This window comes from Aphelocoma coerulescens, chromosome 8, assembly GCF_041296385.1.
Source record: "Aphelocoma coerulescens isolate FSJ_1873_10779 chromosome 8, UR_Acoe_1.0, whole genome shotgun sequence".
Classification (NCBI taxonomy): Eukaryota; Metazoa; Chordata; class Aves; order Passeriformes; family Corvidae; genus Aphelocoma; species Aphelocoma coerulescens.
The window spans coordinates 30795461-30822196 of NC_091022.1; the positions used below are offsets into that span (position 1 = coordinate 30795461).

The 26736-nt window shown below is 53.4% G+C and overlaps 1 protein-coding gene across 1 annotated transcript; it reads right to left on the reverse strand.

Moving 5' to 3' along the window:
* Positions 1–3782: 3782 nt before the first annotated feature.
* KANK4 (KN motif and ankyrin repeat domains 4) lies at positions 3783–26455 on the reverse strand. The gene is made up of 12 exons (XM_069023566.1): positions 26390–26455; positions 25212–25669; positions 15296–15374; positions 13468–13934; positions 11904–13341; positions 10842–10953; positions 9345–9557; positions 8709–8796; positions 8115–8334; positions 6643–6785; positions 5591–5791; positions 3783–4954 (listed from the first exon to the last, which is right to left on the reverse strand). The coding sequence occupies exons 3-12, from the start codon at positions 15309–15311 to the stop codon at positions 4865–4867; spliced, it is 2988 nt and encodes a 995-aa protein (XP_068879667.1). The 5' UTR covers positions 15312–15374; positions 25212–25669; positions 26390–26455; the 3' UTR covers positions 3783–4864.
* Between the last annotated feature and the right edge of the window lie 281 nt (positions 26456–26736).

Here is a 26736-nt window from a genome sequence, read left to right on the forward strand (position 1 = left end):
GTAGTTGTGCATTTGTTTTATTCTGTATTTTAATTTAGGTCAGAGTTAAAAGCTATTGCATGAGATGTTGCCCTGGTATCCTGTCTAAACTTCCTCTGGCACAACTTTTCCTCCGTTTCCTCTTGTCCTGAAGGTTCTCCTGCCTTGGTTTGAGGACTCAGCTGTCCCAGCCTTTGCTTTAGAAGGGCCTTGTGCTGTTCACAGTCCCTCCATCAGCTTCCTCTCCTGGAGAGACGTGGAATAACCTGCAGTTGGCAGTGACAGCATCAAGGACATCTTTGACATCATCAGGAGCCATCTCAGGGCTGTTGGCATTTCTTGGCCAACTCATAACCAGGTTATGACGTGGTGGTGTTGGGTGGGCTGGTGGGGACAGCAGGTCAGCCTGGAGGGATGAGGGACTCCACCTCATTATCCTGCTCATGAGGAACCATTGTAATTCCCCTAAATTCCCTGTAATTAATCCCGTGGTGATTACCACCCTGGAAATGTGACATCCACAGAGCCTGTGGGGGTAATGTGATTATGCCAGGATGGAGCAGTTAATGTCCCTCTGCCTGAAAGAACTGGGATGAATTAATTTAATGTCACACATGTATAAAACATCAGTTTTTACAGTTGTGCTCAGCACTAATGCATAATTCCATTATCATTTTTCTCCACGGCTTCACACGTGTGTGTCTGGAATTGGGGTGGATTGATGGCCTGGTTCAACACTGCCATGGTCATTGTTACCCCTCTTAGCAGGGCTTGTTCCCTAACATGCACATTCCTGTGATAGCTGCACCTTCCAGGATGGCAGCAAATCAGAGAGATCCGTGCTCTGCAGCATCCCCAATGGAAAAGGAGCAAGGATCACCCTGACTTTGCTTTTAGCCTTTTCCAAGTGGGCTCTGAGGGCTCTGCTGCCTTCCCAAGGGTGGGGGTGAGGCGGAGTTTACTCCCAATTCCTGCACAAAAAAGGGGAAATATGCAGTGGTAGCATAAACTCTTTATTCCCTCTTTAGTTAGAATCACAGAATCCCAGAATGGTTTGGGTTGGGATAGACCTTAAAGCTCATCCCATTCCACCCTCTGCCATGGGCCGGGACACCTTCATCTATCCCAGGTTGCTCCAAGCCTGATGTAACCTAAGGAATTCCTGAACAGCTAAAAAGCTCATAAGGAATGTTGTGTTTTGCAGGGCAGATGTTTCCATGTAAGGATTTACAGTCCCATTTTGAGAAGGATGAGGAAAACAGGATAAAGATCCCTGGTTCTGGGTCTGCAAGGTAAGCACTGGGCCAGGGCTGGGTCCTGGCACATCCTCATGGAACCACTCCAGACACCAGGCAGGGAAAGCTGCCCCGGGCCCAGCACAGCTCCAAGTGTTGAGCTCCGGATGCTTTTACTGCTGAAATGGCACTAGATGGAGCAGTCGACAAAATATTGCATTTCTGCAGCCTTCAGCCCAAGGCTGGAGGCCCAGCCACAGGAGCTGCCCCCAGGGATGCTCTGAGGATGCTCCATCTTCTCAGCCCAGCCCGGGAAAGACAAACTCCCAAACTCTGAGCTGGCCCTTCCCTGTGAACAGGGGCGTGCTGCAAAAGGGACACACCTGGGTGCAGTGACAGGAGGTTTCCAGGGGAGGAAATCATGGCCCATCTCACTCCTGCTGGTAACTGCCTTCCATCCTGGCAAAAATAGGGCAAATTGGCCCTTCCACACTGAGCTATGGGGACAGAACAAGGGCTAGCTTGACCCCACTGACCCCAAAGCAGAGGAGCAGTCGCTGTGCCCAACACGCTGCCCCTGCAGCAAATAAATCTGCCTTTGCTGCTGAGACATTTATCTCTTCTAAGGAGATTAAATTCTGCTGAGAGTTGCTGCACTGACACCGTCCAAGCTGCTGATGGGGCAGGTTCTGGGTGATAACCATGTCAAGAGGAGATGTTTTTCTTTGGATGGATCCTGGAATGGTTTGGGTTGGAAGGGACCTTAAAAGATCATCCAGTTCCATCCAGTGCAGGGACACCTTCCACTATCCCAGGTTGCTCCAACCTGGCCTTGGACACTTCCAGGGATCCAGGGGCAGCCACAGCTGCTCTGGGCACCCTGTGCCAGGGCCTGCCCACCCTCACAGGGAGGAATTTATCCCTGATCTCTGATCTTCCCTGCCCTCTGGCAGTGGGAAGCCATTCCCTGTGTTCTGTCCCTCCATCCCTTGTCCCTGGTCCCTCTCCATCTCTTTTGGAGCCCCTTTAGGCCCTGCAAGGGGCTCTGAGCTCTCCCAGGAGCCTTCTCTCCAGATGAACACCCCCAGCTCTCTCATCCTGTTGATGCTGAGGATGATTCAGTGACAAGGTTCTCCCTGATTGCTGAGGTGCTTCAGATGAGACCCTCAGAGTCCCCCCTCCTCTCCCCTCGCAGCAAAAGAAAGGGATACACTGGAAATGCCCATAAGGAGAGTGGAAAAATCATGTTCAGCTGAGCTCCTCGTCATTCTTTCCTTTCATAGCTGAGGGGCTGCTGGATGCTGAGCCTGTAAAGATCATTAGATTAATTCCTTTCCTTGCTGTGACTTAATTGTCTCCATTTGTCCTGCGCAGTGCTCACGCCGGGGGTGTGTTTCTCCTTGCCTATATTTAGTTTGATCTCTACAGTGATATTGGAATATATAAATTAAGGCTGGCTCTGGCTCTCTGTGGCACAGATCCCACAGATGATTTTTTTGTGCAATATTGGTAATTTGACAGCAGGATTTTGGGCACTGGGAGATGCCAAGGGCAGCATCAACCCACCCGTGATCCCTCAGGGTCCCCATGAGCAGAGGAGCTGCTCCAGGGGATCACCCTGCTCTTCCCTGGGGAGAGGGTTTGAGAGGCAAAGAGGAAATATGAGGCAAAGGAATGAAAATAAACATGCTGGGGATGCAGTTAACCAGCCTGGGCTGCAGGGATGGGAACAGGAGGGAAAGGGGGATTGGAGGGGGGCAGGGGAAGGCAGCAAAGTCTGTGGTGCCTCTCTGCAGAGCTGCAGCACACCCCAGAAACAACTTCCCTGTCCCCAAATCGAGAAGGAGGCAGGCACTTCCCAAAGCCACCCTGATCCTTAGCAGAAAATCTCCCTCACTTATTCTGCTGAAGCCAGAACATTCCCCTTCCTCAGGGAAGCAGCAGGAGTCAGAGTGAAATTCCTCTCTGCAGGCACGGATCCAGAGCTGTCAGGAAAAAAACCTCAGTGAAAACTGTCACAAAATGGTGTTACGGCTCTTTTTGTCTGCAGCTGGGGCCTGGCAGAGATGCCCATGCTGGCTTTTGTACATAAATTGGAGGAATTCCTGCAAAAAATATCCCACCTTGCCATGTCTGTGCAGGGGCCCCCTGGGGATGGGGTGGGGGGGGTCGCTGATCTGAAGAAACACCTCAAAAATGGCTGGTTTGGTGCTGTGCAGGTGTGTGAAGTCACCCCAGAAAAGCCACAGCCATGGGACAGGAGCACACACAGGGCAAGGTTTAACTCAGTTTATTTCTACATAAAGGAGGCAAGTGCATTTTGGGATACAGATTTAAAAAAAGGCAGATAGTAGTTTGAGATAGTGAATGCTCTGGGCTGAAAATGTGAAGAAAGGAAAGAAAATTGAGCAGATGGCAGATTTCCACGGAAAACAGAGGTCAGGGCTGTTCTCCCCTCCCTGCAAGGATGGGGGCTCCAGGCAGCTCAAGAGACATTTTGTCAGGATGTGAACTGACTTAACAACAACCAAAGTGGTCTGGAATTTACTTCTGCTTAGTTAGAAAAAAAAAAAAAAAAAAAAAGTGTAATTAGCTAATCAGGGAGATCTGGGTCTGCCACACACCAGCTCCACCAAAGCCAGGGGAGAGCATCCAGTGGGTCCTGATGCAGCAAAATAAGGATGCTTGGAAAAGTGGGGCCTGAGCCCTGCCTCCCCTCTCTGTCAGAAGCAGAGGGATTTAAGAGAAAACCCTGATCTGAGGCGATGCTGGACCCTGTGGCTGCTCCAGCAGCTAAATCACGGCTTGCCTTTACAGGAGGAGTTTGGGAATATTAAAACTGAGCAGAGGGAAAGCAGGGAGCAGACACTGGTCCAAAAGGCATCTGCCAGCAAAGCCACTCCACGGAGCTCTTGGACAGCATTAACACACCCTGTGATGGGAATCTGCTGGGATCTTCCAGTGCTTGGAATGCCCTGCTCTGCCCTGCCGTGATGCAGAGCCTGTCAATGGGCTGCGCTTCCCCATTAGCTCAAACTTAATTAGGGAAAAATGAGAGCCATATGGTAATTCCAAATCCAGGCAAAACAATGTCTGTGTGTTTGGGTCTGGCATACTCAAATATTTTCCTAGAGCATTAATTTTTAATTCTTACATCAGACCCGCATAAGCAAACATAAATAGGATTTTGTGCTTTCCATAATCCATCCAGCTTGTGTTTGTTGTTACATACACTGAGTAATCGCTGCCTGCCACTACTTACAGAAGAGCTGATAATAAATATTAGGACACAAACTTACAAGTTAAATGAGATACAGTTAAGTAGTCGATTAAAAGGACACTCACAACCTCAGGTTGCAAAAGACTAAGTATTGCTGTTCTAATGTGCTTTTCTCATTCTTTTTGGTTGCTCACCTGCCAAATCTACACCGGGAGGGGCGGATAGGAGAGTCTGGAGTTGTTTGTGGCACTGGGCGCAGCTTAGGGGTGTGAGTGGGATGAATGAGGAGAATTAGACACAGGGAACATTATTCAGATAATGCAGGGAGGTTGCTCCCCTGTGACCCCGCGGTACTGGCCCTGCCACGGCGGGGCAGTTCAGGGAGGAGCTGTTTGCTCCCAGCTCCCCGTCCTGGCTTCTCCCCGCTGGGTCACACCGAGAGGGACGGGCTGAGCTCGAGGTGGGCTCGCAGGAGAGCAGCGATGTCCCCGTGTGCCAGTGACAGCGCCGTGTTACCGCCCTGCAGGACAGAGGAGGTGAGACATCACTGCCCGAATCCCTGCTCCATCCCCAAAACCTCCCTCCCTCCCCTTCCTTCCCGCTTTGCAGTGAGTCACCGTCCCGCAAACCTCCCTTTGGGCCTCGACCGCACCAAACACAGCCCAGCTGTGCCTCTGCCTGGCCCCGCTGCCCTCCTGCATGTCTCAGATAAAATTATAGTTTAATTAGAAAATAGTTCCGTAATTCCAAACGCAGCCCTGTGGCCCAGCAGGAGGAATTTCCAGCGGCCCTGCCGCTCCCAGCCCGGCCCCGTCCCACGCGTCCCCACGGAGAGGCTTCGTTCTCAGGGAGGAGTTAATTGCTGCTAATTTCTTGGAGCTGAAGCTCTGCTGATTCCACATGTCCAGGATTTCATCTGGGTTTTTTTTTTTAGGATTACACCAGTGCTCCTGCCCAGTCTATGGCTGGGACAGAGGATGCTGTCACAGCCATCCCATATGCACCAAAACCAGGGGTACCCTCCTAAAAGTGATTCCCTGATTTAAAAAATGGACTGAAATTGCACTTCTTCACTTAAAACCCACCCCTCTGCGATTGCTGCCAGCTGAGTTTTCCCCCCTGGTGCAGTGAGGTTGTGCTGGTGCTGGAGCCTCACCTTGTCGGTCAGCGTGACCTGGCAGCCGGGCTGGGCCAAGAGCAGCCTGACGATGTCGGCGTTGCCCTGGCGACAGGCCACCATTAGGGCCGTGGTCCCCTCCTCGTCCTGCAGGTTGACATCGGCCTGGCAGGACAGCAGGGCTCGCACCATGTCATCCCGCTCGTGGCTCACCCCCAGCATCAGCGCGGTCTGGCCTCCCTGCGGGGTCACAGGGACAGGCTGAGCACCCCCTGCCCACCTCCTCCCACAGCCCCGCTCGCTCTGACTGCCAGAGATGATGATAATGATGATAATATTAATAATAATAATGCATTAATAGAATCATAGAATAATTTAGATTGCCAAAGCCCTCTGAGATCGCTGAGTCCAGCCATTAACCCAGCACTGCCAAGCCCACCACAAACCCACATCCCATAACCACATATCACAACATTGCATATTATTATTGCATGGTACATCTATGATAATAATACCTACTAATATTGCACCCTATTGCATGTTGTTACTAAATCACACTGGGGCTCCTCAGCAGGTGCTGTGAGAGACACACGTTCACTTGTGGAAGGTCCTTGCAGCAGCATGGACAAACTGCCCAGCTGCCCCCAAATGTGGGTCCCCCAAACCCTCCTGGGCAGTTTAACTCAGATCTGGGCTAACTTTTACAGCAGTCTGGGAGCAGAGATGGATGAGGGCACCCTCATCCCTGAGAACAAAATGTGTGACTCTGATGAAGCTCACCAGCAAGCCTGGGGCGCCCGTGCTCTGGGGTTCACCCCCCACTGCTCCTCCCTGCTGTCACTTCTGATTTTTACCTCAGAAAAACTTGTTTGAAAAATGTTCAGTCTTTTTCAGTCTCTCCATTTCCCCCAGCTGTCACACCCCTTCCCAGGGAGCTGGTGGGTGGCCACACTGCAACTTAGCTGAGGTTGCTTTTGGAACATTTGGGAAGCAGCAGCTCCAACCTGCGACCTGCTGCCGAGTCTCAGCCTGGCGCTGCCACGGAGCGCAGGGAACCCAAATTATTCCCCCAGCTGTTTCCTGTCACACACCTGGGCAGCCCTCAGGTTGACATCCCCCTCCTTCAGCAGCCTCATCACCACCTCCATGTCCTGGTGGGTTTCGGGGGTCGCCAGCGGCGTGAGCATCACGGCTGTGTAGCCAGCGCGGTTCTGCAGGTCCAGGCAGCACACGCCTGGAGAGGATGGATCCAGCCCATGATGGATCACCCAGAGGGAACAGAAGGGAAAGAGGGAGTCATACAACGTGGGGCATGTTACATTCCCAGAACAGGAGTAGCTCCATGATGATACAGGACAGGGATTTATCTGTGTTAAATATCCAGGCTTCTGAGCGCAGCATTAAACAAACGGCCCCTAGTGCTACAGTTAATTACAACTGTTGAGGTCAACTCAATTAGCTTTGAAGACCACAACAAATAAAAGTTAAAGGGGGATAATTAATGCCTCGAGCACATGCTGGTTGGAGCTGTGGGCTGTTTGCTTTGGCTCCTGTGGCAAGGGAGCAGCAGAGAGACGCCCGGCACCCAACGGGCGTGGAAAACATCCTGGCCCCATTTCACTCATTTTTCACTTCAAAGAGCCCATTTCCAGCTCCACCACGAGGAATGAGCCGTGTCTGAGGGTGAGGGCTCGGGTCCAGCCTTGCCCTGGGGAACCAGCTGCCTCAAACCCTTCTCTCCCTACGCCTCTGCGGCAACAATCGGGTTATAGATGTGTATGATAATCTGCCATTTCCCAAACATTTCATGGATTGTCCAGCCCATGAGAAAAGGCCAAAGTGCCTCTATTCCCTCAGAGCACGAGCACATTTTTGCCCCGTACAAGCTCAGCTGAGATTTTTGTTCTTTCATTGCAACACGAGCTGAAAGTTCAATAGTTGAACATGGGAGTTTTTCTGCAGCACTGGGGGGTTTCTTATGCTCTCAGGGGTCTGATCCTCCTGCCCCAAGCCATGATGTGGCTTTAGCTGCTGCAAGAAGCTGGGGAACCACCCCATCCCACCTGGACTGGGGCCATGAGGGACATCCCTTTGGGTACAGGGACCCTGAGCCATCCCCAAAGTCAGGCTGCAAAGCCCCCAAGATGTGTGAGGGCATTAATGCTTAATGTCCCTGAGGAGCCTCAGCCGGGACCCCTGACTACACCCACAGGCCCAGGGCTGAGCTATGGGGGAGAATGCTGGTCTTGAGGTCAGCCAGGTCTCCTGGATGGACCTTGGCCCTATCCTTGTATTTTGGATGGATCTTGGGCCCCTGTTTGCCTTCTGGATGGGTCCCGTGCAGGGAGGTGGCTGTTGGTCCTCAGCCCCACCTCTGTGCCACCTCCTTTAGCTCCTGACTGAGCTCTCTGGGAGGACCCTGGACCTCATTCAATGTTTGCCATGTCTGGGACTGTCCTGTTCCCTGTGTAGCCATCACTCACGGGACCACAACCCAGTGGCAAGAGCCATTCCCACCCCCTGCCCAACAAAAGCCCTGGCTGGGCAGAGTGGCCGTTCCTACCCGTGTCCAGCAGGAGCTTTGCCACCGGGAAGTTGGAGTGGGACACGCTGTAGTGCAGAGCTGTGTTGCCGTTCCTGTCGGGCAGGTTCACCACCGTCTCCAGCAGCTGGGGCTGGATGTCCCCCAGCGCCTCCAGGTACGCTGCCACCACCTGTGGGCTGGAAGACTTGTGGCTGGACACCTGGAACCACTCCTGGGAGATGGAGCCGAGGACAGGCCGCTGCAAACACCAAGGTGTCACCGTGAGTGTCCCTGCGAAGCGGTGCCTGCCCCAGCTCCTGGCCCTGCGTGCCCTGGCACCACCCAGCCAGCACTTAGCTTGTGGGTTTGTGATTGCTGCTATAACTTGAGGGGGAAAGGAATTTCCTGTGGTAACTTGGATGAGTAACCAGACAAAGCCTTCATCTTCCTTTTTTTTCCCCCCCTTTTCCTCTCTTTTTGGCTGTTCTAAAACTGACTCAGATGTCACCTCACCCCCCTCTCCTCACAAAGCTGTCCAGGGCAGAGCCTGCAATGTGCCATGGGGATAATCTCATCTATTAAAGTGAACAGAGCATGAACCATGTCTGAAACGGGATTGGGGAATATCTGTACCAGATGCTTGTTGCTTGTGCTCCTGATTTCTGGGAGGTGTTCACTGAGGAGCTGGCAGGCGGCGAGGAAATCTTCAGAGGGTTTGCACCTAAAGGGAAAAGACTTCTGTAAATCCACCATGGGGCAGGACTTGCAGGAGGTATTGAACCAGGTAGGAGAACACAGGCAGATGAGGCTGGAATATGTTCAACACTTATTTACGTGCTTAAGTTATTGGACACAAACTGTTCCATTGACTTGACACAGATTTTAGGTACAAAGTTAAGCACTTAAATAAGGGTTTAAGCCCAGAGTCACAGATTTGTGTGGTCAACTTCATCTATTACAAAAATCCTTAAGGTGGGGGAAAAAAAATCTTATTCCTGAATCTGCAAAGAACTTTACCAAAAAACCTTCCATGAGAGGGGAGAAATGAACTAACTCGCCAGCCATGACTCAGTGTGGAGTGTAGGGCCTGAATCAATCCCCATTAGATTCGGCAGCAACTCAGAAAATATTTAGCTCTTTAAAGCCTTTTCCCTTGTCTGCAGAGGTCAGCACTGCTGTTCCACCAAGCAGAAGTCCCAGCCCAGCCCTGCAGCGCCGTGTCCTGCGGCCACGACAGACGGCGCGGTCACCACCTGGTGTCCCGGTTACCTGTGAGCCTCGTGCTGAGAGCAGGGTGCTGCTCTTGCTGATGCCTCCTGCTCATCATCATCCTCACTCTTCTCCCCTGAGGAAGCCCCTTTGCTTTCCCTTCCAGCCTGCTCAGGCTCCACGTCACCAGCTCTGCCCTCGGTCTCGGTCTCGGTGTCACCGTCCGATGCGCTGTCGTCACCGCTCGTGTCTTCGCTTGACGTCGTCTCGTAGCTATTTGAGGACACCACATGTTACTCCCTCCTTCCCCTGACGGGGCCTGACCAAGGCTCATTGACTCCAATGGGCCTTGGGCGAAGCCCAGAGCGACAAGCAGCAAGTTAAAAGGTCTGAGCCCCAGCCATAGTCGGGGTTAGTCTTTGTTTGGCTCCGTAAGCAGCAGGAGTGTGACAGAAGCAGTTAATGAGCAGCAGGCAGGGTTACTTCAGGGTTTGGAGGGATGTCCATCACACACAGCCCAGGCAGGGGCTGAGAGCTGCCTCCCTGCTGGCACGGTGACAGGGAGCCGCCAGCAGCACGGCCCCTGTAGCAAGGAGGGACTGGTGGTGTCGGCAACCTCGAGGAGCACGAGACAAAAGCTGTGTTTGCACAGGCTGAATCCACCATTCCAGCAGCCCTGACAGAGATCTCTCCTCTGGCTGTCTAAAAGCATTAATAACATCTTCCACAAAACAGAACATTTCACCCTGACAGACCCCAAAACTTTCCTCAAACTAATCAAGACTCCTCCACTCCCTACAAGTCGTTCCCATTTGGTAGAAGCAGCTGTACACAACTAGAGTGAGGAACTCCTGATGAACCCAGCAGCTGGGAAGTCAGAGGAGCAGGATGTGAGCAGAAAGCAGCACCCAGACTGGCACACACAGCTGTCTGCCCAGCCCAGGGACAGTGGCACGTGTCCTGCACTCTTCATGCCAGCACACGTACACCTCAGCAGGAGATGCTGCCCCTGCTTAGCTCACAGGGAGTGTTAGATATTGGACACACCTGGAATGGGGAGCACAACCTAAAGTTTCCTTCACCCCAAGGTAATTCCTTATTTACCAAAAAAGTCTTTTCCCAGGCCCTGAACCAACTGCTGTTGGCTTTGCTGGAGCGTGGGGGCAGGTTAGTGGCAGCGTGCCCACCCAGGCAGTGCTGGCCTCCTCCAAAACCCACCAAAGTCAGTGGGAATCTTCCCAGGGAATCTTCCCATGGAATCTTCCCACCTTCCCCAGCTGGGTTTTGGATGAAGTCCCACGAGATGGGTGTGCAGAGAGTGTCAGTCCCCAGTGTGTCCCCTGCTGCTCTGAACACACCACCACCTGTTCTCAATGGGGTTACTCACAGGTTACTCACAGTGCTGGATTAAAGAAGGGAGAAAAGAGGCTCCATTTCAACTGGCCTTTTAATCAGGAGGTTTGGAGGGGAAAAGAGGGGGAAAAGGAATGACTTCTCCAGCGATACAGAGGACATTCCACGTTAAAAGGCAGTTTGATCTTCTGAACAGATGCTTACCCACCATTTACCCCAACAAACTGGAGATTCTTTTTGGTCCCATTGCCTCCTGCATGGAAACCATAACCTTTCTTTTTCATGATGGATTTAAGACTTGTGGTTGGAGAGTTTTCTACCAAAATACAAAATAATAGATTAATTAAGCAGATGTGCCATAATTAGCAATAATTATTCCCGACCTCTAGCAACAAGCTACAAATCATAACCATAAGCATCTTACTTCATCTTATGAGAGTCTTTTGATGTCTTGCAGAACTACAGATGCAGCTGGCCACAACCTGACCTGCCCTGCCAGCTTTAAATACAGGTCTCAAACATCTCCAGGTGACTGGGAATATAAAGGAAGTGACTGGGAATTATGTATTTGTCCTATGAATAGAAGTAGATTTTACTTTTGTAATACTGTTTTGGTTTGGGGTTTTTTTCCCCCAGTGGTAATGTATTGGAAATTTCCTATATAAATCTGCTATAATACTACATGGATGAGTTTTTCCATTGGACTTTGAACAGTGTCTATCTATTGCTTATAAGGAATAAGTCACTTATCTATTTGCAAGCCCCCTCCCTCCCTCCCCAAGTGAACAGGCATTGGATTCCCATCTTCATATAAGCTAAAATTAGTTTAGATGAAGGTCTGTGAGTGGGGACAGGTCTTTTCCCAGTCTGGTTGCTCAGTTTGACTGGTTTGGGTTCTGGAGAACTCCATGCTGATTTACCTCAGATGAGCACCAGCCCCGTATTCTTGCAAACTGAGATGTGCAATCCAAATAAAAGGAATGTTTATTTGATGGAACAGCCACCAGTGTGGCAGCTTTTGGAAGCTGATCCTGCATATAAATGAGCCACTGCTTTATGAGCTCCTACATCACTTTGTTCGCTTTTTTTCATGTCAGATCCATAACTTGTGATGTGCAGAGATTTGCCTTTCTCATCATGCTTAGGCGAGACTGTTCCTGATCTGACTGACAACAACTGTTCCACCACATCCCCCCTGCTCCACGCTGGAATAAATGGGAAAAGATTTGGCCCGGACACATCGAAGCCTATGCCAGTATTATTTACCCAACTGTTGATAGTGCATGTTGGAATTCTCCTTATCCACGGGCCCTTGTGAGGAGTAGGCAGAGAGCAGGGAGTTTAGGGAATTAACCAATTGGTTCTGGATGGAGCTGAGCTTGGAGGCCGGCTGCTTGATAGCGCTGGCTAGCTCGGGGTACCCGTGCTCCAAACACAGCCACTGCTCCTGCAGGAGCTCCTGGATCTTTTTTACATATTGGCCAATGGGGTCAACAGCCGGGAGGTCCTCATGGCCAGGGGCACCTTCCTCTTCCAGCCCTTCCCGAGGTTTATCTTCTCCAAAGCCTGCCTGGCTTCTGGCTGCCTTTGGGCCAAAGGAGTCACAGCTGTTCCGGTGGTTCTGGTTGTCGTCGCTGGGGTGCTCGTGGATCTGCAGCTGGGTGAAGCACGGAGCAGGAAGTCCAGCCTCCATGCCAGCCTCACCAGAATGTCCCTCTGCTCGAGCGTCTGCCAGTCCCTGCTCCCTCCACGCGCCCAGCTCCACGGCCTGTGCATGGACGTTGTCTGCCCTGTGGACACCACAGCCGATGGATCTGGTGGAGAGCGGGATGTTGACGTTGATGCCTTTGTCCTGGGCCTGCCTGAGCCCTGCCACCTGTGAGAGCTCGGTGTTCACCGCAGCATCGAGGCACTGCAAGGCCCCACTGCCCCGCCGCCACCGCAGCTCGGCCTCCTTGGACTTCTCCTGGCACAGCTGCTCTTCCAGCTCAGCTTTGGAGCTGGCCAGCAGCTTAATGCTTTTCTCCTTCTCCTGGATCTCATGATCCTGCTGCTCCAGCACTGCCCTGACCTGCTCGAGCTCCTCTTTCTTCTTGCCCAGCTGCTCCTCCAGGTCAGCGATCTGCTGCTTCAGCGCCGCGACCCCGCCGGGCTCTCCAGCGTCAGGAGCCTGCGGAACACCGCTCTCCTTGTCCCCTCCAGCCCGGACATCCCTCTCCTCGCCTTCCTGCAGCACATTCAGATCCACCTCACTCACACTTAGCCCCCTTTCTGCAGGGTTCATGCTCTCCTCTGCCAGCTGGAGGGCAGCCGCTGGTGCTGCTTCACCCTTGGCCACGTCGGAGCCGCCGCTGGCATCGGCGGCATCGCCCTCCTCGCCGCCGCTCTCCATCACCACCTGCAGCTGCTGGTTCTGCCAGGGGGGCTGCCCGGGGCCCAGCCCCGGCAGAACCCCGCCGGGATGCCCTAAGGAGCCATCCTGCTCCGAGCTCATCTCCCGGGGCGGGGTGAACGCGCTGCTGTCCGAGCTGGGGCGGGAGGTGCTTTCGGAGCCGCCCTGGTCGGGGCAGTGCTGGGGAGGGGTCCGGAGCGGTGAGGGGACTGCCGGGGGGCTCTGGCCGGGGGGCAGCGCGTCGGGCATGCTGGAGGCTCGCAGCAGCTGCGGCCGCGCCCGCAGCGCATCCCGCGGCCAGCCCGGCTCCGCCTGTGGCCGGCCCGGCTCCGCCTGTGGCCAGCCCGGCTCCGCCTGTGCCCGGCCCGGCTCCGCCTGTGCCCGGCCCGGCTCCGCCTGTGCCCGGCCCGGCTCCGCCTGTGGCCGGCCCGGCTCCGCCTGTGCCCGGCCCGGCTCCGCCTGTGGCCGGCCCGGCTCCGCCTGTGGCCAGCCCGGCTCCGCCTGTGCCCGGCCCGGCTCCGCCTGCCGCCGCGTCTCCGCCAGCAGCGCTTTCCTCCGGTAGCTCGGCTCCGCGGCCTCGGCGGGCAGGGGGGCTCGGGGCGGCTCCTCCCCGAGGGACGCCTTTCGCTGCGGGAAGGAGCAGGCCGAGGTCCAGCTCTTGCTGGGAGCGGCGGTGGAGCAGCCGCGGGAGCCGTTCTCGGGCAGGCTGAAGTTGCGGGGCAGGGTGCTGAATTTGGGCTGCTTGGCTCTGCGGTGGATGTGGACCCTCCTGATGGTGTTGCCTTTCTCGATGTCATCCACGTACTTCAGGAAGTCGAGGTCCAAGTGGAAGCCGTAGGGCGTCTCCAGGGAGTAGGGGAGGCCGCGGGGCTGCTCCCTCTCCCCGTTGGGTGGCTGGCCCTCTGCTGAAACAACCCGAAAAAAAGAAATGATTGAATTTTGAAAAAAAAAAAAAAAAGAATATTGTTTAGAGCAGGGGGGAGATGTTTTTTCTCTTTTCATCTCAGTTTTGGGCAGGCAGGGGCTGCAGCTCATTATCATGGAGTGGTGAAGCTGTGCAGAGACACAGCGACACACGCCAAGCTCTGATCTGCTTTTCCAGAGGTGCATCAGGTAATTGTTGCACTGAGGAAGCTAAAAATTTGCTGAAATCATGGCTCTAATTGGCAATTAAGAAAACAGCAGGTTTTGCAGGCAGAGCTACGTGTCTGTGTAGATATAGGGAGCTGCCTGGTGCGTAATAAATGCAGCTTCAATAACAGAAGGTGGGACCAGCCTATGACAATGACATTTTTCAGGGCTTTTGGTTTGAACTTTTTGGTGGTGTAAGCAGTGCGTACCAAGCAGGAAAATCATTGCCTCGCTTCACCTGCAAGCGCCAGGTCACAAATTATTCCTTGAAAATGATGGATCCAGGCAGAGGCTGGACCCAGACAGCGCCAGCCGGGCGTTCAGAGCCGCAGCCATGCAGAACACGTGCATCCCAAGGTGACCGGCTCACTGCTCCCAGCACAGCTCTTAATTGAGGCAAATCACCACTAAATGGGTGTCCTGTGTTTGCCCACACAGCCAGCACAGGCAAACAACAGCTTTCTGCCGAGTCTTCCCCCTTTAACACAGCTTAACACAGCCATCTCCAGCCTGCAAACATTCACAACCCCCAAATTTCCACCTTGAGAGCCCAAACAGTTAAATTTCTGCACCACTGATGATTTTCTTTATGCAGCAAGTCGCTGAAACCACAGTGGTTTGGGCTGCTGTGCACCTCTGAGCAAACAAGCTGGGCTCAGGGAGGAGGAGGAGAAGGAACCAGGGCCCATGGCTGACCCCTCTGTCTCCATCCTGGTGCAGCAGCTGGAGAGGACCAGGACAATTTGGAATGGATGTTGGTGCTGCTCATCACAGAGCATCACTGAGATGCAGGTGCTGTTCGGGTGGGAAGCAGCACGTGGAAGTCAGAGGAAGGACAGAGGGAAGACAGCACTGGGGTCATCACAGGGCACAGGAGCACAGCTGGAGGGTGGGAGGTGGGATCTGTCCCAGAGCATGGGAGGACAAATATGTGCTGATCTACAGCTGGGACCTGCTTTGCTGTGGTTTTTAGGAAGTCTGCATAATAATAAATGATGCATTATTTACCTCTTGGCCCCACATCTACAGAGAACAGGTTATTTACAGCATTTCTGGTAAGGAAATTACTCCAGGGCTCGGTTGGGTTTTTTTTCAAGGAATAAATGAACAAATAAACATCCCGTAGCCTCCATACCTTCTGTCTTCTCCATGGTGGGGTCTAGCTGGGCTGTCACTTAAGCATCTTCTGACAAGGGCTGAGGAGTCGCTTCACCCTTGAAAAAAAAGAAATGGATGCTTTTAATTTAATAAAAGAGAGCCCAACCATATGAACTTCATCTCTCCTTAAAGCCTTACAAGTCTTCCCAGTCCACCCCCCTCCCACTTCCCATCTTCTGCAGCCCAGTGGTGTCCAAAGGCTTTGAAGCTGCTGAAATCAATAGCTCCTTTTCCAGAGGCAACAACTTGTGCTTGACAGACACATCCCGGGGAGCCGATCCTTGTAAAACATCCCCTGCATTACAGAGCCTTTGACTGCCAGCGAGGACAGACAGACATTTGAGATGCCTCGAGATCGATGGCACAGGGACTCTCCACTGACTCCTGTAAGCTGGAGATATCCAACATGATATAACATCCCTGACAACAGGGATATAAACTACACACAGAAATGACTGGTTTACCTTTTTTTTCTTTTAAATCCACAACAAGCAGAGATTCAGAATTTATGTTGAATCTCGTTCAAATGACAGCCATTACTTCAGAGCACATCCCTACTGTTAAAAAGAACCTTCACCAAATTGCACTGAACCACAAATTGCTTTCAGCTCAGGGAACAACTTCAGGTGGAGATCTACCCCAGCCAGCACTGAGATCTTTGTATCATTCCTGGGCTCTGTTGCCCTCCAGCTCCTTCCCATCATGTGGACAGGGGTGAAACCCTCCTGGAGCATGAGAAATTAAGGGTGGGAACAACCAAGAAAGGTCCTGGGTGAAACTTCTCTCCTCCAGGCCCTTTAGAAAGGCACAGGGAGGAGGCAGGGAAGGCTGAAGGAGGTTGGGGCAGTTGGACATCACAGCAGGAGGCTCCCTGGCTTGTGTGAGAAGGACAACAACGCTCCGAGTGAGAAGGTCTGGTTTTAATTTCTGCTACGGAGGATGAAGTGAGAGTTTCTTGAACAGTAGGTTGTTTATGATTCTCCTTACAGTATTCAGTTTGGTTCCTGGCCAGAGACAGTCCCACAGCTGCTTGGAAGTCCACCCCTTCTCCTCCAGTGCACCCCTGAGTTAGGCAAGATTCTCAGGGCAGGACCGAGCAGTGCAAAGCCTGTGCTGAGCCAGCCCCAGCTCACACCCATCTCATGGACCAAACCACCAGAGTCTGAACACATTTTCTGCATGCAGAGTTTTGCCTCAGCAAGGGCTTTAGCACTTGACCACAGTTCCAGAGCTCCCCATGAAGGGGCTCCAGCCAACCTTTATCAAAGACCAGATGAAAAATGAAGTCAAATCCTGCTTACTGTTACCATAGGACATTGCCTCATCCCTGGAAGTGTTGCCTCATCCCTGGAAGTGTTGCCCCATCCCTGGAAGTGTCCAAGACCAGGCTGGACACGGTTTCAAGCAACCTGGTCTAGTGGAAGGTGTTCCTGCCCATGGAATGAGATAATCTTCAAGGTCCCTTCCAACCCAAGCCATTCTACAATTCTGTAACAAATACTTTGAAAGATCAAAACCTTTTCAGGAAACAATTAGCTGTGAATCAGGTAGGAATGTTTATGGTCGATGTACAGCCCTGATGGAAAGTCAGGAAGGTCCCAGCCCAAGGAGAACATCAAAGCTCTCCAAAGCTCCTGCAGGGTCACAGAGGGTCACGCTGATGCCCATCCAGAACCTTGTGAGCTCCTGGAAAGCTCCTGACATGCTCTCCAATTAACCACACTGCTTCTGCAAAGGGCAGCTCCTTCTGTCTCCTCCTGCCAATGAACAGCACGTGCCAAAACAAACACCAACCTCTCTCTCAAATGTTGTTTCTTTCCCTTAATTTCCCGACTGCAGCCAACTACAGCCTGACCAGCTACACTCCCCTCTTCTAGGTCATTCATTCAGAAAGGGGGGGAAAAGCCAGTGAATAGGATGGTTTTTAATATCTAGATAATTACATCTATTTGGATCATTTATGAGCTGGCCAGGTCCCAACTCTGCAGCCCAAACTGATACTACGACTACTCTCTTTTGACCAATCTACTTCAAAATCGCCTCGTAAAAGGATGCTGAATGTACCCAACAGGCTTGCTGATGTTCTCCTGTCCCCCCCAGGGCAGCTCAGGCATGGAGAAGATGGCTTAGAGCCAAAAATGTTCCTCTTTGGACCCCACAGCTGCTCTCCCATGCCTGTCCCTAAGAAAAATGAGATTAAAACATGAAGTCATCTGCCAGAAGTAGCAGACCTTGACACCCAGGGTCCAGCCCATAATTTGAGGCAGGGCAACACTTTTAGGTGGGTCTCCATCCTGCTGAAACCTGTTAGGCTGACCCTCTGTCGGGTCCTATATTTGCTGAGTCTTCTCTATTAAATAAAATGGAAGAACATTTCTTTTTCTCCCCATGCATCGCTGATTTTTACCTTTGCTACACAGAGTGGCCATGGGGAGGATTAATCCGGATTGGAATTAGGCTGTTTTTCTCAAGGCAGGAATAAATACATACAGAAGTGGAAACGGAGAAGCCAAATATGTGAGAAGGCAACCACACAGAGCAAAGTGGTTTTATTCCCTGGGGCAGCCCGTTTGCAGGGACAATGTACTGTCTTTTTAACCAGCCTGGACTCAAACACTGGCTCTTTACACTCACATTTAACCCCTCTTTCACTCCATCCCACTTGCCAGGCAATGTGAGCAGCTCCCCCATCCACCCCAGCCAGGAGAAAGGAGAGCACCATCGCACCCCCAAACATTTCAATTACAAATTAACTCAACCACATACTACAAATATACACAAAATTCATTCTGCCAGAGCGTCTTGATAGTAATTTTAACTGGGAAACAGTTAACCCTGACCCTATAAATAACAAGATAATCCACCCGCACGTTAGCACAGTCTCATTAGCTGTAACACAAAATTATTTAAGCTCTGCCTGTCTGTTCTCCTGCACTGCAGCAGCGGCTCCAGCACTTCGTGGTGAAAGGAAAAACTGTGGTTAGCAAAGCATTTAGTCATGTTACCTTCTCCCGCTGGCACCTACAAACCCCTCGGGGAGCAGCAGCTCCTGCCTCCCTCCAAAGCATCTTCTCCCGTGCCCGGAGCCGGCAGCGAAGGGTTCGGAGCACAAACGCGTCGTGGCTGAGCCCCAGCCTGCTCCAGCAGCTACAAAGTTGGTCAGCTGAGCTGTGACCTTGCTCAGAAAGCAAATACAAGTTTAAACCAAGAAGCACAAAAGAGGGATTGATTTTCCAATAGAGCAGCCCACGGCTCTCGGATGACCTTTGCGAGGACAGTTCAATCCCGGTGCATAAAGCGAGTGACTTTTCCACTTAATAGTTATCTTTCCCAGAAAACACAGAGCACCGAGTGCTGCCTGGGCTGTCGGGGGTTCTCCCTTATCAGGGCTGATAATTGAAAGGAGAGTCAATAATTAACGGCGGGGTTGTTGCTGTACCTGATGCTGCGGCTGCAGCCCTCCGCATGCTGCACCTCCGGGCTGGATGGAGCATTAGCAATTCCATGAGCGCCTCTCCCGAGGAAACGCAGCCGGCTGCCGCGGCTCGCAGGCGGCAGCTGGGGGGAAGCTGCAGAAGGGCTCAGTATCCCCAGTTCCTCCCGGCGGAGCAGACACAGCCCCCCGCCCTTGTCCCCGCAGCTCCGGCCCCTCTCGCCGTGTCCGGCCATCCGCAGCCCCGGGAGATGCCGGACGGGATGGGCAGGGGGAATGACGGCGGCACGGGCAGAGGATGTCGCGGTGTCCCCGGGCTCCCGGGGGGAGACAGTGGCACCCTCCGTATCAAACTCTCCAGCCCTTGGCTCTGGGGTTATCCATCCAAACTTCCAGCTGGCAGAGCAGACACGTGGAACAGGCTGCCCGGAGAAGTTGTGGCTGCCCCTGGATCCCTGGAAGTGTCCAAGGCCAGGCTGGACGGGGCTTGGAGCAGCCTGGGATGGTGGAAGGGGTCCCTGCCCATGGCAAGGGGTGGAACGAGATTTAAGGGCTCTAAGGTCCCTTCCAACCCAAACCGTTCTGTGACTCTGTGATTTTGGGCAGGGTACTTGTGGCATGTGGCTCAGTGACGGGCAGGGTGCCCGTCCCAAGCCTGTCCCGAGCTCCGGCATTGGCATTCCCCTCGGGCATCCTGGACTGCTGCCCCTCCAGGCTGGCAACAGGGACAAATCCCTCAGTCTCCGCACTGAACTTGCAACAACCTCATGCTTGCAAAGGCCGAGGGGTTCACTCACTGCCCGGGCTGCAAACCTCTTCCAGGGCTGGGAAAGAAAATCCTGGGAAGTGGAGGCATCCCCTGGGACGCGGGGGCTCTGCTGGGGGCTCTCACCAGGGACTCCCATCACAGAGCAGTGCCAGCACCTTTCCCATCGCTGAACGAGCAGCACAACCCAAATCTCGTGCTAGGGAGGAAAACCACATCTTGTCACTGTGTGAGAGCAGAGCTGCTGGCGCTGCTCCAGCTCCCTACAACCCCCAAACGGGACTTTAACACATTAACTTTGAAGAAAAGCAGGCAAGTTTTGCCTTTGCAGGAAGCAGAGTAGAGAACCAGCAGCGTTTGTCCTTTTGCCAGCTCTCCCCGAGGCACGGATGGGTTAAACTTCCTACCCGAGGAATGAAAAATAATTCCAGCAGCCGGTTAAACGCCGCCTTTCCCAAACACTGCCTTTCCCAAATGCCGCCTTTCCCACGCGGCTCCATCCCACACCGTGCAGGGCCTGACTCGGTGTCGATGGCTTTCTGCTTTCACAAGCAATTACTGAGCCTGAGGTTCTAAACCAACTCCAGAGCACGCTGGCTCATTTTCTGCTGAATTCTTCTGCTTTAGTTACGCTTGCGTGTCTTTTCTGAGCACATTCTGCTGCTCGTGCTCTCCAGACAAAGCAGCACGGTGGAAAAAATACAAGTATTTCTATATGATGCTGATTTTAAAGTCATTCTGAAAGAACTGTTTGGTTTTCTCACTAGAAAGACCTAGCAGGAAGCTTTAATTTGGAGCATTTCCTCATTGCAATTACCCACATACGAACTACAGTTGTTCCCAGATTTAATCCCCCTGCAACTGAAGAAGTCTGTGACCCTTTAAATAAGCTTTTAATCGGGAGCTATGAAGGGAAGGAGTCAAAACATGCAAATTAATTAATTATGGGCTAGTACTTGATGGATTTACATCTGGCCTCTGATAGCTTTGCCCAGGGGGGCTGCTGCAGGGGGGGAAGTGGGGAAGGGGCTCACCAAGATTGTCTCCCAGGCACGAGAACTGAGGTCATGGCCTGAAACTGCTGCTGCTTCACATCAGGCACCGCAGCTGGCGGGGGGGTTTTGCTCTGCTGGCTGCTCCCATGGATGAGAGGAACCAGACGGCCCTGAAGTGGCTCAAGAGCCATCCCATCCACCCCTGCTGGCCACCACTGCTGCCTCCCTGGATGCTGGCAGGGCTGCTGCCTTCCCCTCCCCACACAGGATCCCTGTGGCATGGCAGGTTTGGGCTTCACCCCCTCTCCTCTCCACCACGGATCCGTCACAGAGCGACTCAGGTTGGAAGGGACAACGGAGATCATCCAGTCCCACCTCCCTGCCCCAGCAGGGTCATCCCAGAGCACCTTACCCAGGATTGTGTCCAGATGGGTCTGGAATACCCCCAGTGAGGGAAACTCCACGGCCTCTCTGGGCAATCTGCTCCAGGGCTCGGTCACTGCCCAGGGAAGAAGTTCTTCCTCATGTTCAGGTAAAAATTCCTGGGCATCAGTTTGTGCCCATTCCTCTTGTTCCATTGCTGGGCACCACTGAGCAGAGCCTGGTGCGTCCTCTGACACCTCCCTCTGGATACTAATATCCATGGATGGGGTCCCTTCTCAGTCACCTCTTCTTGAGACTGACCAGGCCCAACTCCTCAACCTTTCCTTGTAAGAAAGATGCTCCAGGCCCTTCCTCATCTCCTCAGCCTCCACTCCAGGAGCTCCATGTGCCTCTTGTCCTGAGGAGCCCAGAGCTGGACACAGCACTCCAGATGTGCCTCACAGGGCTGAGCAGAGTGGCAGGATCACCTCAGAGTGACCCACAGACAGAGCTCACCCTTGGCACCCAAAGGGTTACACCCAAACCTGCTCCATCCCGGTGGTCTGGATTGCACAACAACCGCCTGAGCTATCACTGCAAATGGACATACCAGGAATAAAAACGGCCTCTCTGGGAATATTTGTTGTACGGATTTTTCAATTCTGTTTTCACTGCAAAGGAAGAAAAATAACCCACTTCCAGTCTGCTGGGGACATGCACACGGGTGGGATCTCCGCTGTGATCCGCTGCCGGCCGGCACGGCCGCGGGAAGGAGTCTCCCTCCAGGAGAAAAAAAAAGAGGTTTGAAAACTTTGTGGGATTAAATAAATACCTAGCTAAATAAAAGCAGTTTAAAGTCCTGGTTTGCACTGCAAGGAGTTGTCACGAGGCTTCCCAAAGTGAGAACAAGCAGGGTTCCTGCAGGATGAGATCTGAATCCCAGGAGTCCATCAGCCACCTTCCCACACGTGTCTGGCATCACACAAAACAGCTCTGCCAGTGGTCCTGTGCCCCGCAGCATCCCTTGGAACGGCTGCTTGAGGGGACAGAAGGCAGCTGAGCAGACCCAAAATTAACATGGGGAGACCAGACAATGCCTGAGCCACTGCTATAAACCCAACAGCAACCAGGAGGAAAAGTTCCCATGCTGGATCCATCCCAGCCTGCAGCCACACCACCACACATGCTGGGCAGGCTTCCCTCTGCACTGGTATCACCCACAGCACGTGCTGAGACAGAGCAGGACTGGACTTAGGGATGCAAAACCTGTTACTTATGGGAAGAGCCTTCATCCTGGGGCCAGTGGATCGGTTCAGCACGTGGCTGATGACAGTGGGTACCCCACAGCGCCGGGATCTTACTGCACCCCAAGAGGAAACTCCCTCAGCTGCTGCCCGCCCAGGGCATCTCCAGAGCAGAGTTGGGAGCTGGAAGCAATTTGTGAGTGCTGGAGAGGGACGAGCTCTCTCTGCAACTCATCAGCTTGTGGCTGATGATGGAGAGGTCCAGGCTGGCCTCCCACCCTCTCTGCAAAAAAAGCAGCGGAGGAGGAGGAGGCGGATGGGGCTGGAGCTGGGGGCTGTGTGCATGGAAAACATCCTGGAGGCGTGTGGGGCCTCCCCGGGGTTTGAACGGAGAGGGTTCACAAGGAAGCTGAATAATGAACCCAGCACCACTTAATAAAGAAGCCGAACTCTTTCAGCAACCCCCAGGTGTGCAGCCCTTGGTACTTAAACAGCCATTTCAGGCTCCTATCCCAACGCCTGCGATGAAGTCGTGCGGGTACTGATTTTATTAAAGCTGCTCGTTGCTGTCTAATAAATGTTGTGAACTTCCTGCCAGCATTTCCATTAGAGACGGGTCAGACCTGGAGGTATCGGATATCCAAACCCTCTCCCTCTTTTATGGCTTACCAGGAGGGGAAAATGATCACATTCACCCCCTCCTCTGATAACCTCTTTCCCGACTGACCTTCAGCTCATTCCAGCCACAGACTTACAAAAGCTTTGGTTGATTCTCCTGATTTTATCCCATGCCTTGAAAACTGTGATATTTTCCCTAAAGTCTCCTTTCCTAGAGCCAGGTGATCACAAAAAGCACCCAAAGCCCTGAAACAAAAGTGCTGCACAGTCAGAAGGCAGACAAAAATCTGAGGTGCCTCGTTTCTAATGTTTATTCTTTTTGCCTCAATCCCACAAGTTTTGAGGGAAAATAATGAAGCCGTGCTATGGCTTCTGGTCTCTTCCAAGCTGCTGGTTTCCACCTCCTTGACCTTGGGACAAGTCAAGCTTTGCTGCCATGATACTGAATAACTCCCACGTGGTCAAAGACAGTGGGACATTTTAGGTGCTTTTAGGAAAACCCTATTGTCTGCATTTCTCTCCTCTTCCCTGGGCAACCACCGCAGTCCCCCACGGAGACACGGAGCCATTTCACATCGATTTCTGACCCGAGCCAACAAGACTTGGATTGATCACACTCCTGACAGGTTTAAAAACCTCTTCACACAGGAATGTTTCTTTTTCAGGCCACCTGAAACCACCCTCCTCATCGATTGGGACTGCAGAGAGGATGGACGTGCCGCCTCCCTCCTCTGCTGGTGATTTCTGTGTGGATAACGGGAGCTGGGAGCCCTGGAGCAGCATTTCCCACCTCTCAGCCATTTAGGAAACAGGGTTTTTCCTCCAGGTTTTTGACCAAGCCTCAGCCACATATTGCTGGTGTAGTTTCAGCTTTCTCACTTGCACCACACTCAACCCTGATGGGCAGAGGAACCAGCTGCAACGATGAATTTAAGACATTCCCATTTGGAAGATGGGGACCTCTCTGTCTGGGTGGGGTTTTCACCATATTTCACATTTCTGACTCCATCAAATTGTCCATTTGGGCAGTGTATTATCTTGATAATGACACCACCTTCTTTTTCCTCAGGTGCTTTTTTTTTTCTTGTGCTGTTTAAACCTTGGGATGGGCAGGACTCGAGGCGTCCCAAACCATGAATTCCACTGAGGTCTAAAATAAACAGGGTTTTGAAGCAGGAGCTCCCTGCAGCCGGTTCCTCCCCACTGCTCTCCCCAGGCATTGTCACTGTGAGGATTTCTGCCCCAAGCCATGGGCTCCTTCACACTCCTTGAGCTGGGGTCAGGGTTTTATTGACCAAAATCTGCATCCCACTGCTCTGGAGCGAGGCAGAGTCACATAACCCCTGTCAAACGGGGCACCAAGTGGAAAATACAATAACTTTCCCTAGTGGCTTTTTTCCCCTCATCAATGGGGCCACGCTCATCCCTGTGGCTGCTCCCAAAGCTTCCTTGAAAAGACCCAAGATTTGGTGAGTCACTGCAACACACAGTGATACAAATGTGACTTTTAAAATATCTGGCAGCTGTAAAACCACCAGGGGAGGGACCTGAATCAGCACCGAGCTCGTGAATGAGCCTGTATTCATCCAGCAGCTGTGTCCCAGGAGCTCAACACCGCTCCTGATTCAAGGAATGCTTTGAGGCCAAACCTCTCCCTCCCAAAAGGTCCCCATGCCAGAGGCTGTTTGATGGGAAGCAACGCAGCACTGCTGCTTGGTGGTAAAGAAGTATGTGGGAATGGGACAGCCCCAGCACTGCATGAGGGGGTGACACCTGGGAGATGAAACCTTCCTCACAACAGGACCTTCTGGAGAGGAGCCGAATGCAATCGTGGTTTTCCTGTTCACAAGGAAACTGCACCAGGAGTCTGACAGAGCCCACAGCAGCAACAGGTTCCCTGACATCCCTTCTTCCAGTTTTGATGAATCCATTCACTGATCCCTCCTCAAGCACAGATTCCCCAGCCAGGTCGCTGCTCATCAGGCTGACTGTCATTTCAGGAGATATATTTATTTTTTAAATATTGCAATCAAAATGACAAATAATCAGTGATTAACCTGAGGTTACAGGTTCCCCCTCCTCATTTGTTATCTCAGGAATCATTTAAGAAATCGGCTTTTCCCATTAGCCCATCCCAAATCAAACACAAACCATTTGGAAGACTGCAAAACGTGTCCAAAGGCAAATGCTGATTTTTTTACATAATTTGCCTTCTCTGCCATTGCTGTGGTCGCTACCCTTGCCCTGCATGAGCAATGTTTTTGGGTGTTCACCAATTTCATTTAGGCAACACAGCTAAAATATTTCATATCTGGGGTGGCTCTGGACAAGGGAAACCCTTCCTGATGGTGTCACATCCCAGAGCTGTCAGGAAAATGAGAGATCCCTGCACAGTCCAGACCCACTTCCATCCCTGAATGGTGAACATCACACCCAGAGCATCCAGAACACCACTTCCTCCATCCTGCACTCACTTGAACTTCCAGCTGAGATTATCCAACCCACGTTCTGCCTTCTCCGACCTCCTCATGGACCACCCAGCCTCTTCTCCAGCGATCTCAGCGATGTGCACCCCACCGCAGCAGCTCCCTGCTCCGTGCTCCTGCTTTCTCCCGGAGCACAGCCCGAGCTCTTAGGCCTGTGTGAAATCACCAGCTGGACGCTGGGAGCTGAGGAAAGTTGCCCGGGGCACGCCTGGTCCCGGCAGAGTTGGGCTGCTCAGAAATGCGCTGGCAGCGCGCACGGCCGCTCGATGCTGCCTGCGAGGGAGAGGCGCTGCCCGTCCCTCCTGTCCTTCCCCGTCCCTCCGCTCCCGGCCCGTTCGGGACACAGGGAACCCGAGCACAGCCCTGGCCAGAGCCAGCAGTGAGTTACGGTGCCAGGAGCTGCTCCGTCCGGGCGGCTGGAACGCCGGCAGGGAAATGGGGAGAGGCTGCAGGCAGGAGGGGGAGACCACGCTTAGCCCGGAGGCTGGGCTAGGGCTTGGCTGAGCCACATCTTCAAGGCTGGGCAGGGTTTTATGGTTCGGCTTTGAGGCTAAACACAACTCTGGGGACTTCCACTGCAATGCCCAGGGCCTGGAGGCCCTTCCCAGCCCTCACACGGTGACCTCTGGGGGTCCCACCAGGGCTCGGAGCCTTCCTGCCCTCTCCCAGCTGCCCAGCCACGCTCAGTGCCTCCACCCCTGAGCCAGGGGTGCTCTGGAAACACTCCTGTCCCGAGTGATCCAGGGCTGATGCTGCCTCGGGGCAGCCACGCGAGGGGCCAAGAGCCCTGAGCACTCCCTGAGCATCCTTGGAGCACACCCAGGAGCACCCTTGGAGCACCCTCCAAAGCGCTCCCACACATTCCCTGAGCACCCTGGAGCACCCCTGAGCACTTTCAAAACATCCCTCTGAACATCCTCCCAGAAGCACCCCCAGAGCACCCTCCCGCGCTCCTCCCAAAGCCCCTGAGCACCCCCAGACACACCCCCCAAACCGCCTCCAAACTCTCCCAAGTCCCCCGGAGCATCCCGCCAGCCCCTCCGGTGCTGCCCGGTCCCCCCGCGGCTGCCGGGCCCCGCTGCCCCCGCTGCCCCCGGTCCCCCCGCTGCCCCTGGTGTCCCCGCTGTCCCCGCTGTCCCCGCTGTCCCCGCCCGGCGCGGCCGTACCTGCACGGGCAGAGCGCGGCGGGCGCAGCGCTGCGATCCCGCTGCCTCCTCCGGGAGGGACCCGGGGCGGGACCCGGGGGCGGGGCGGGACCCGGTGCCCTCCCCTGGGCAGCGGGGCCGGGGGCGGCCCGAGGCGGCGGGGACGGGCTGCGGGCGGGACAGCGGGAGCCAGGAGGAGCGGCTGCCGTGGGAGGCCAGAAAGCCACTTTTTGGGATGTATTTTTTCCCTTCCCTCCTGCCCGCGGTATTCAGTTTAACGCTTTATTTATACTTTTGTAGCTCATCCTGTTTGCACAGATGCGAATCAAGAGCGGTGGGAAGGGAAATCTGCGGGGATGGGCTCGGGA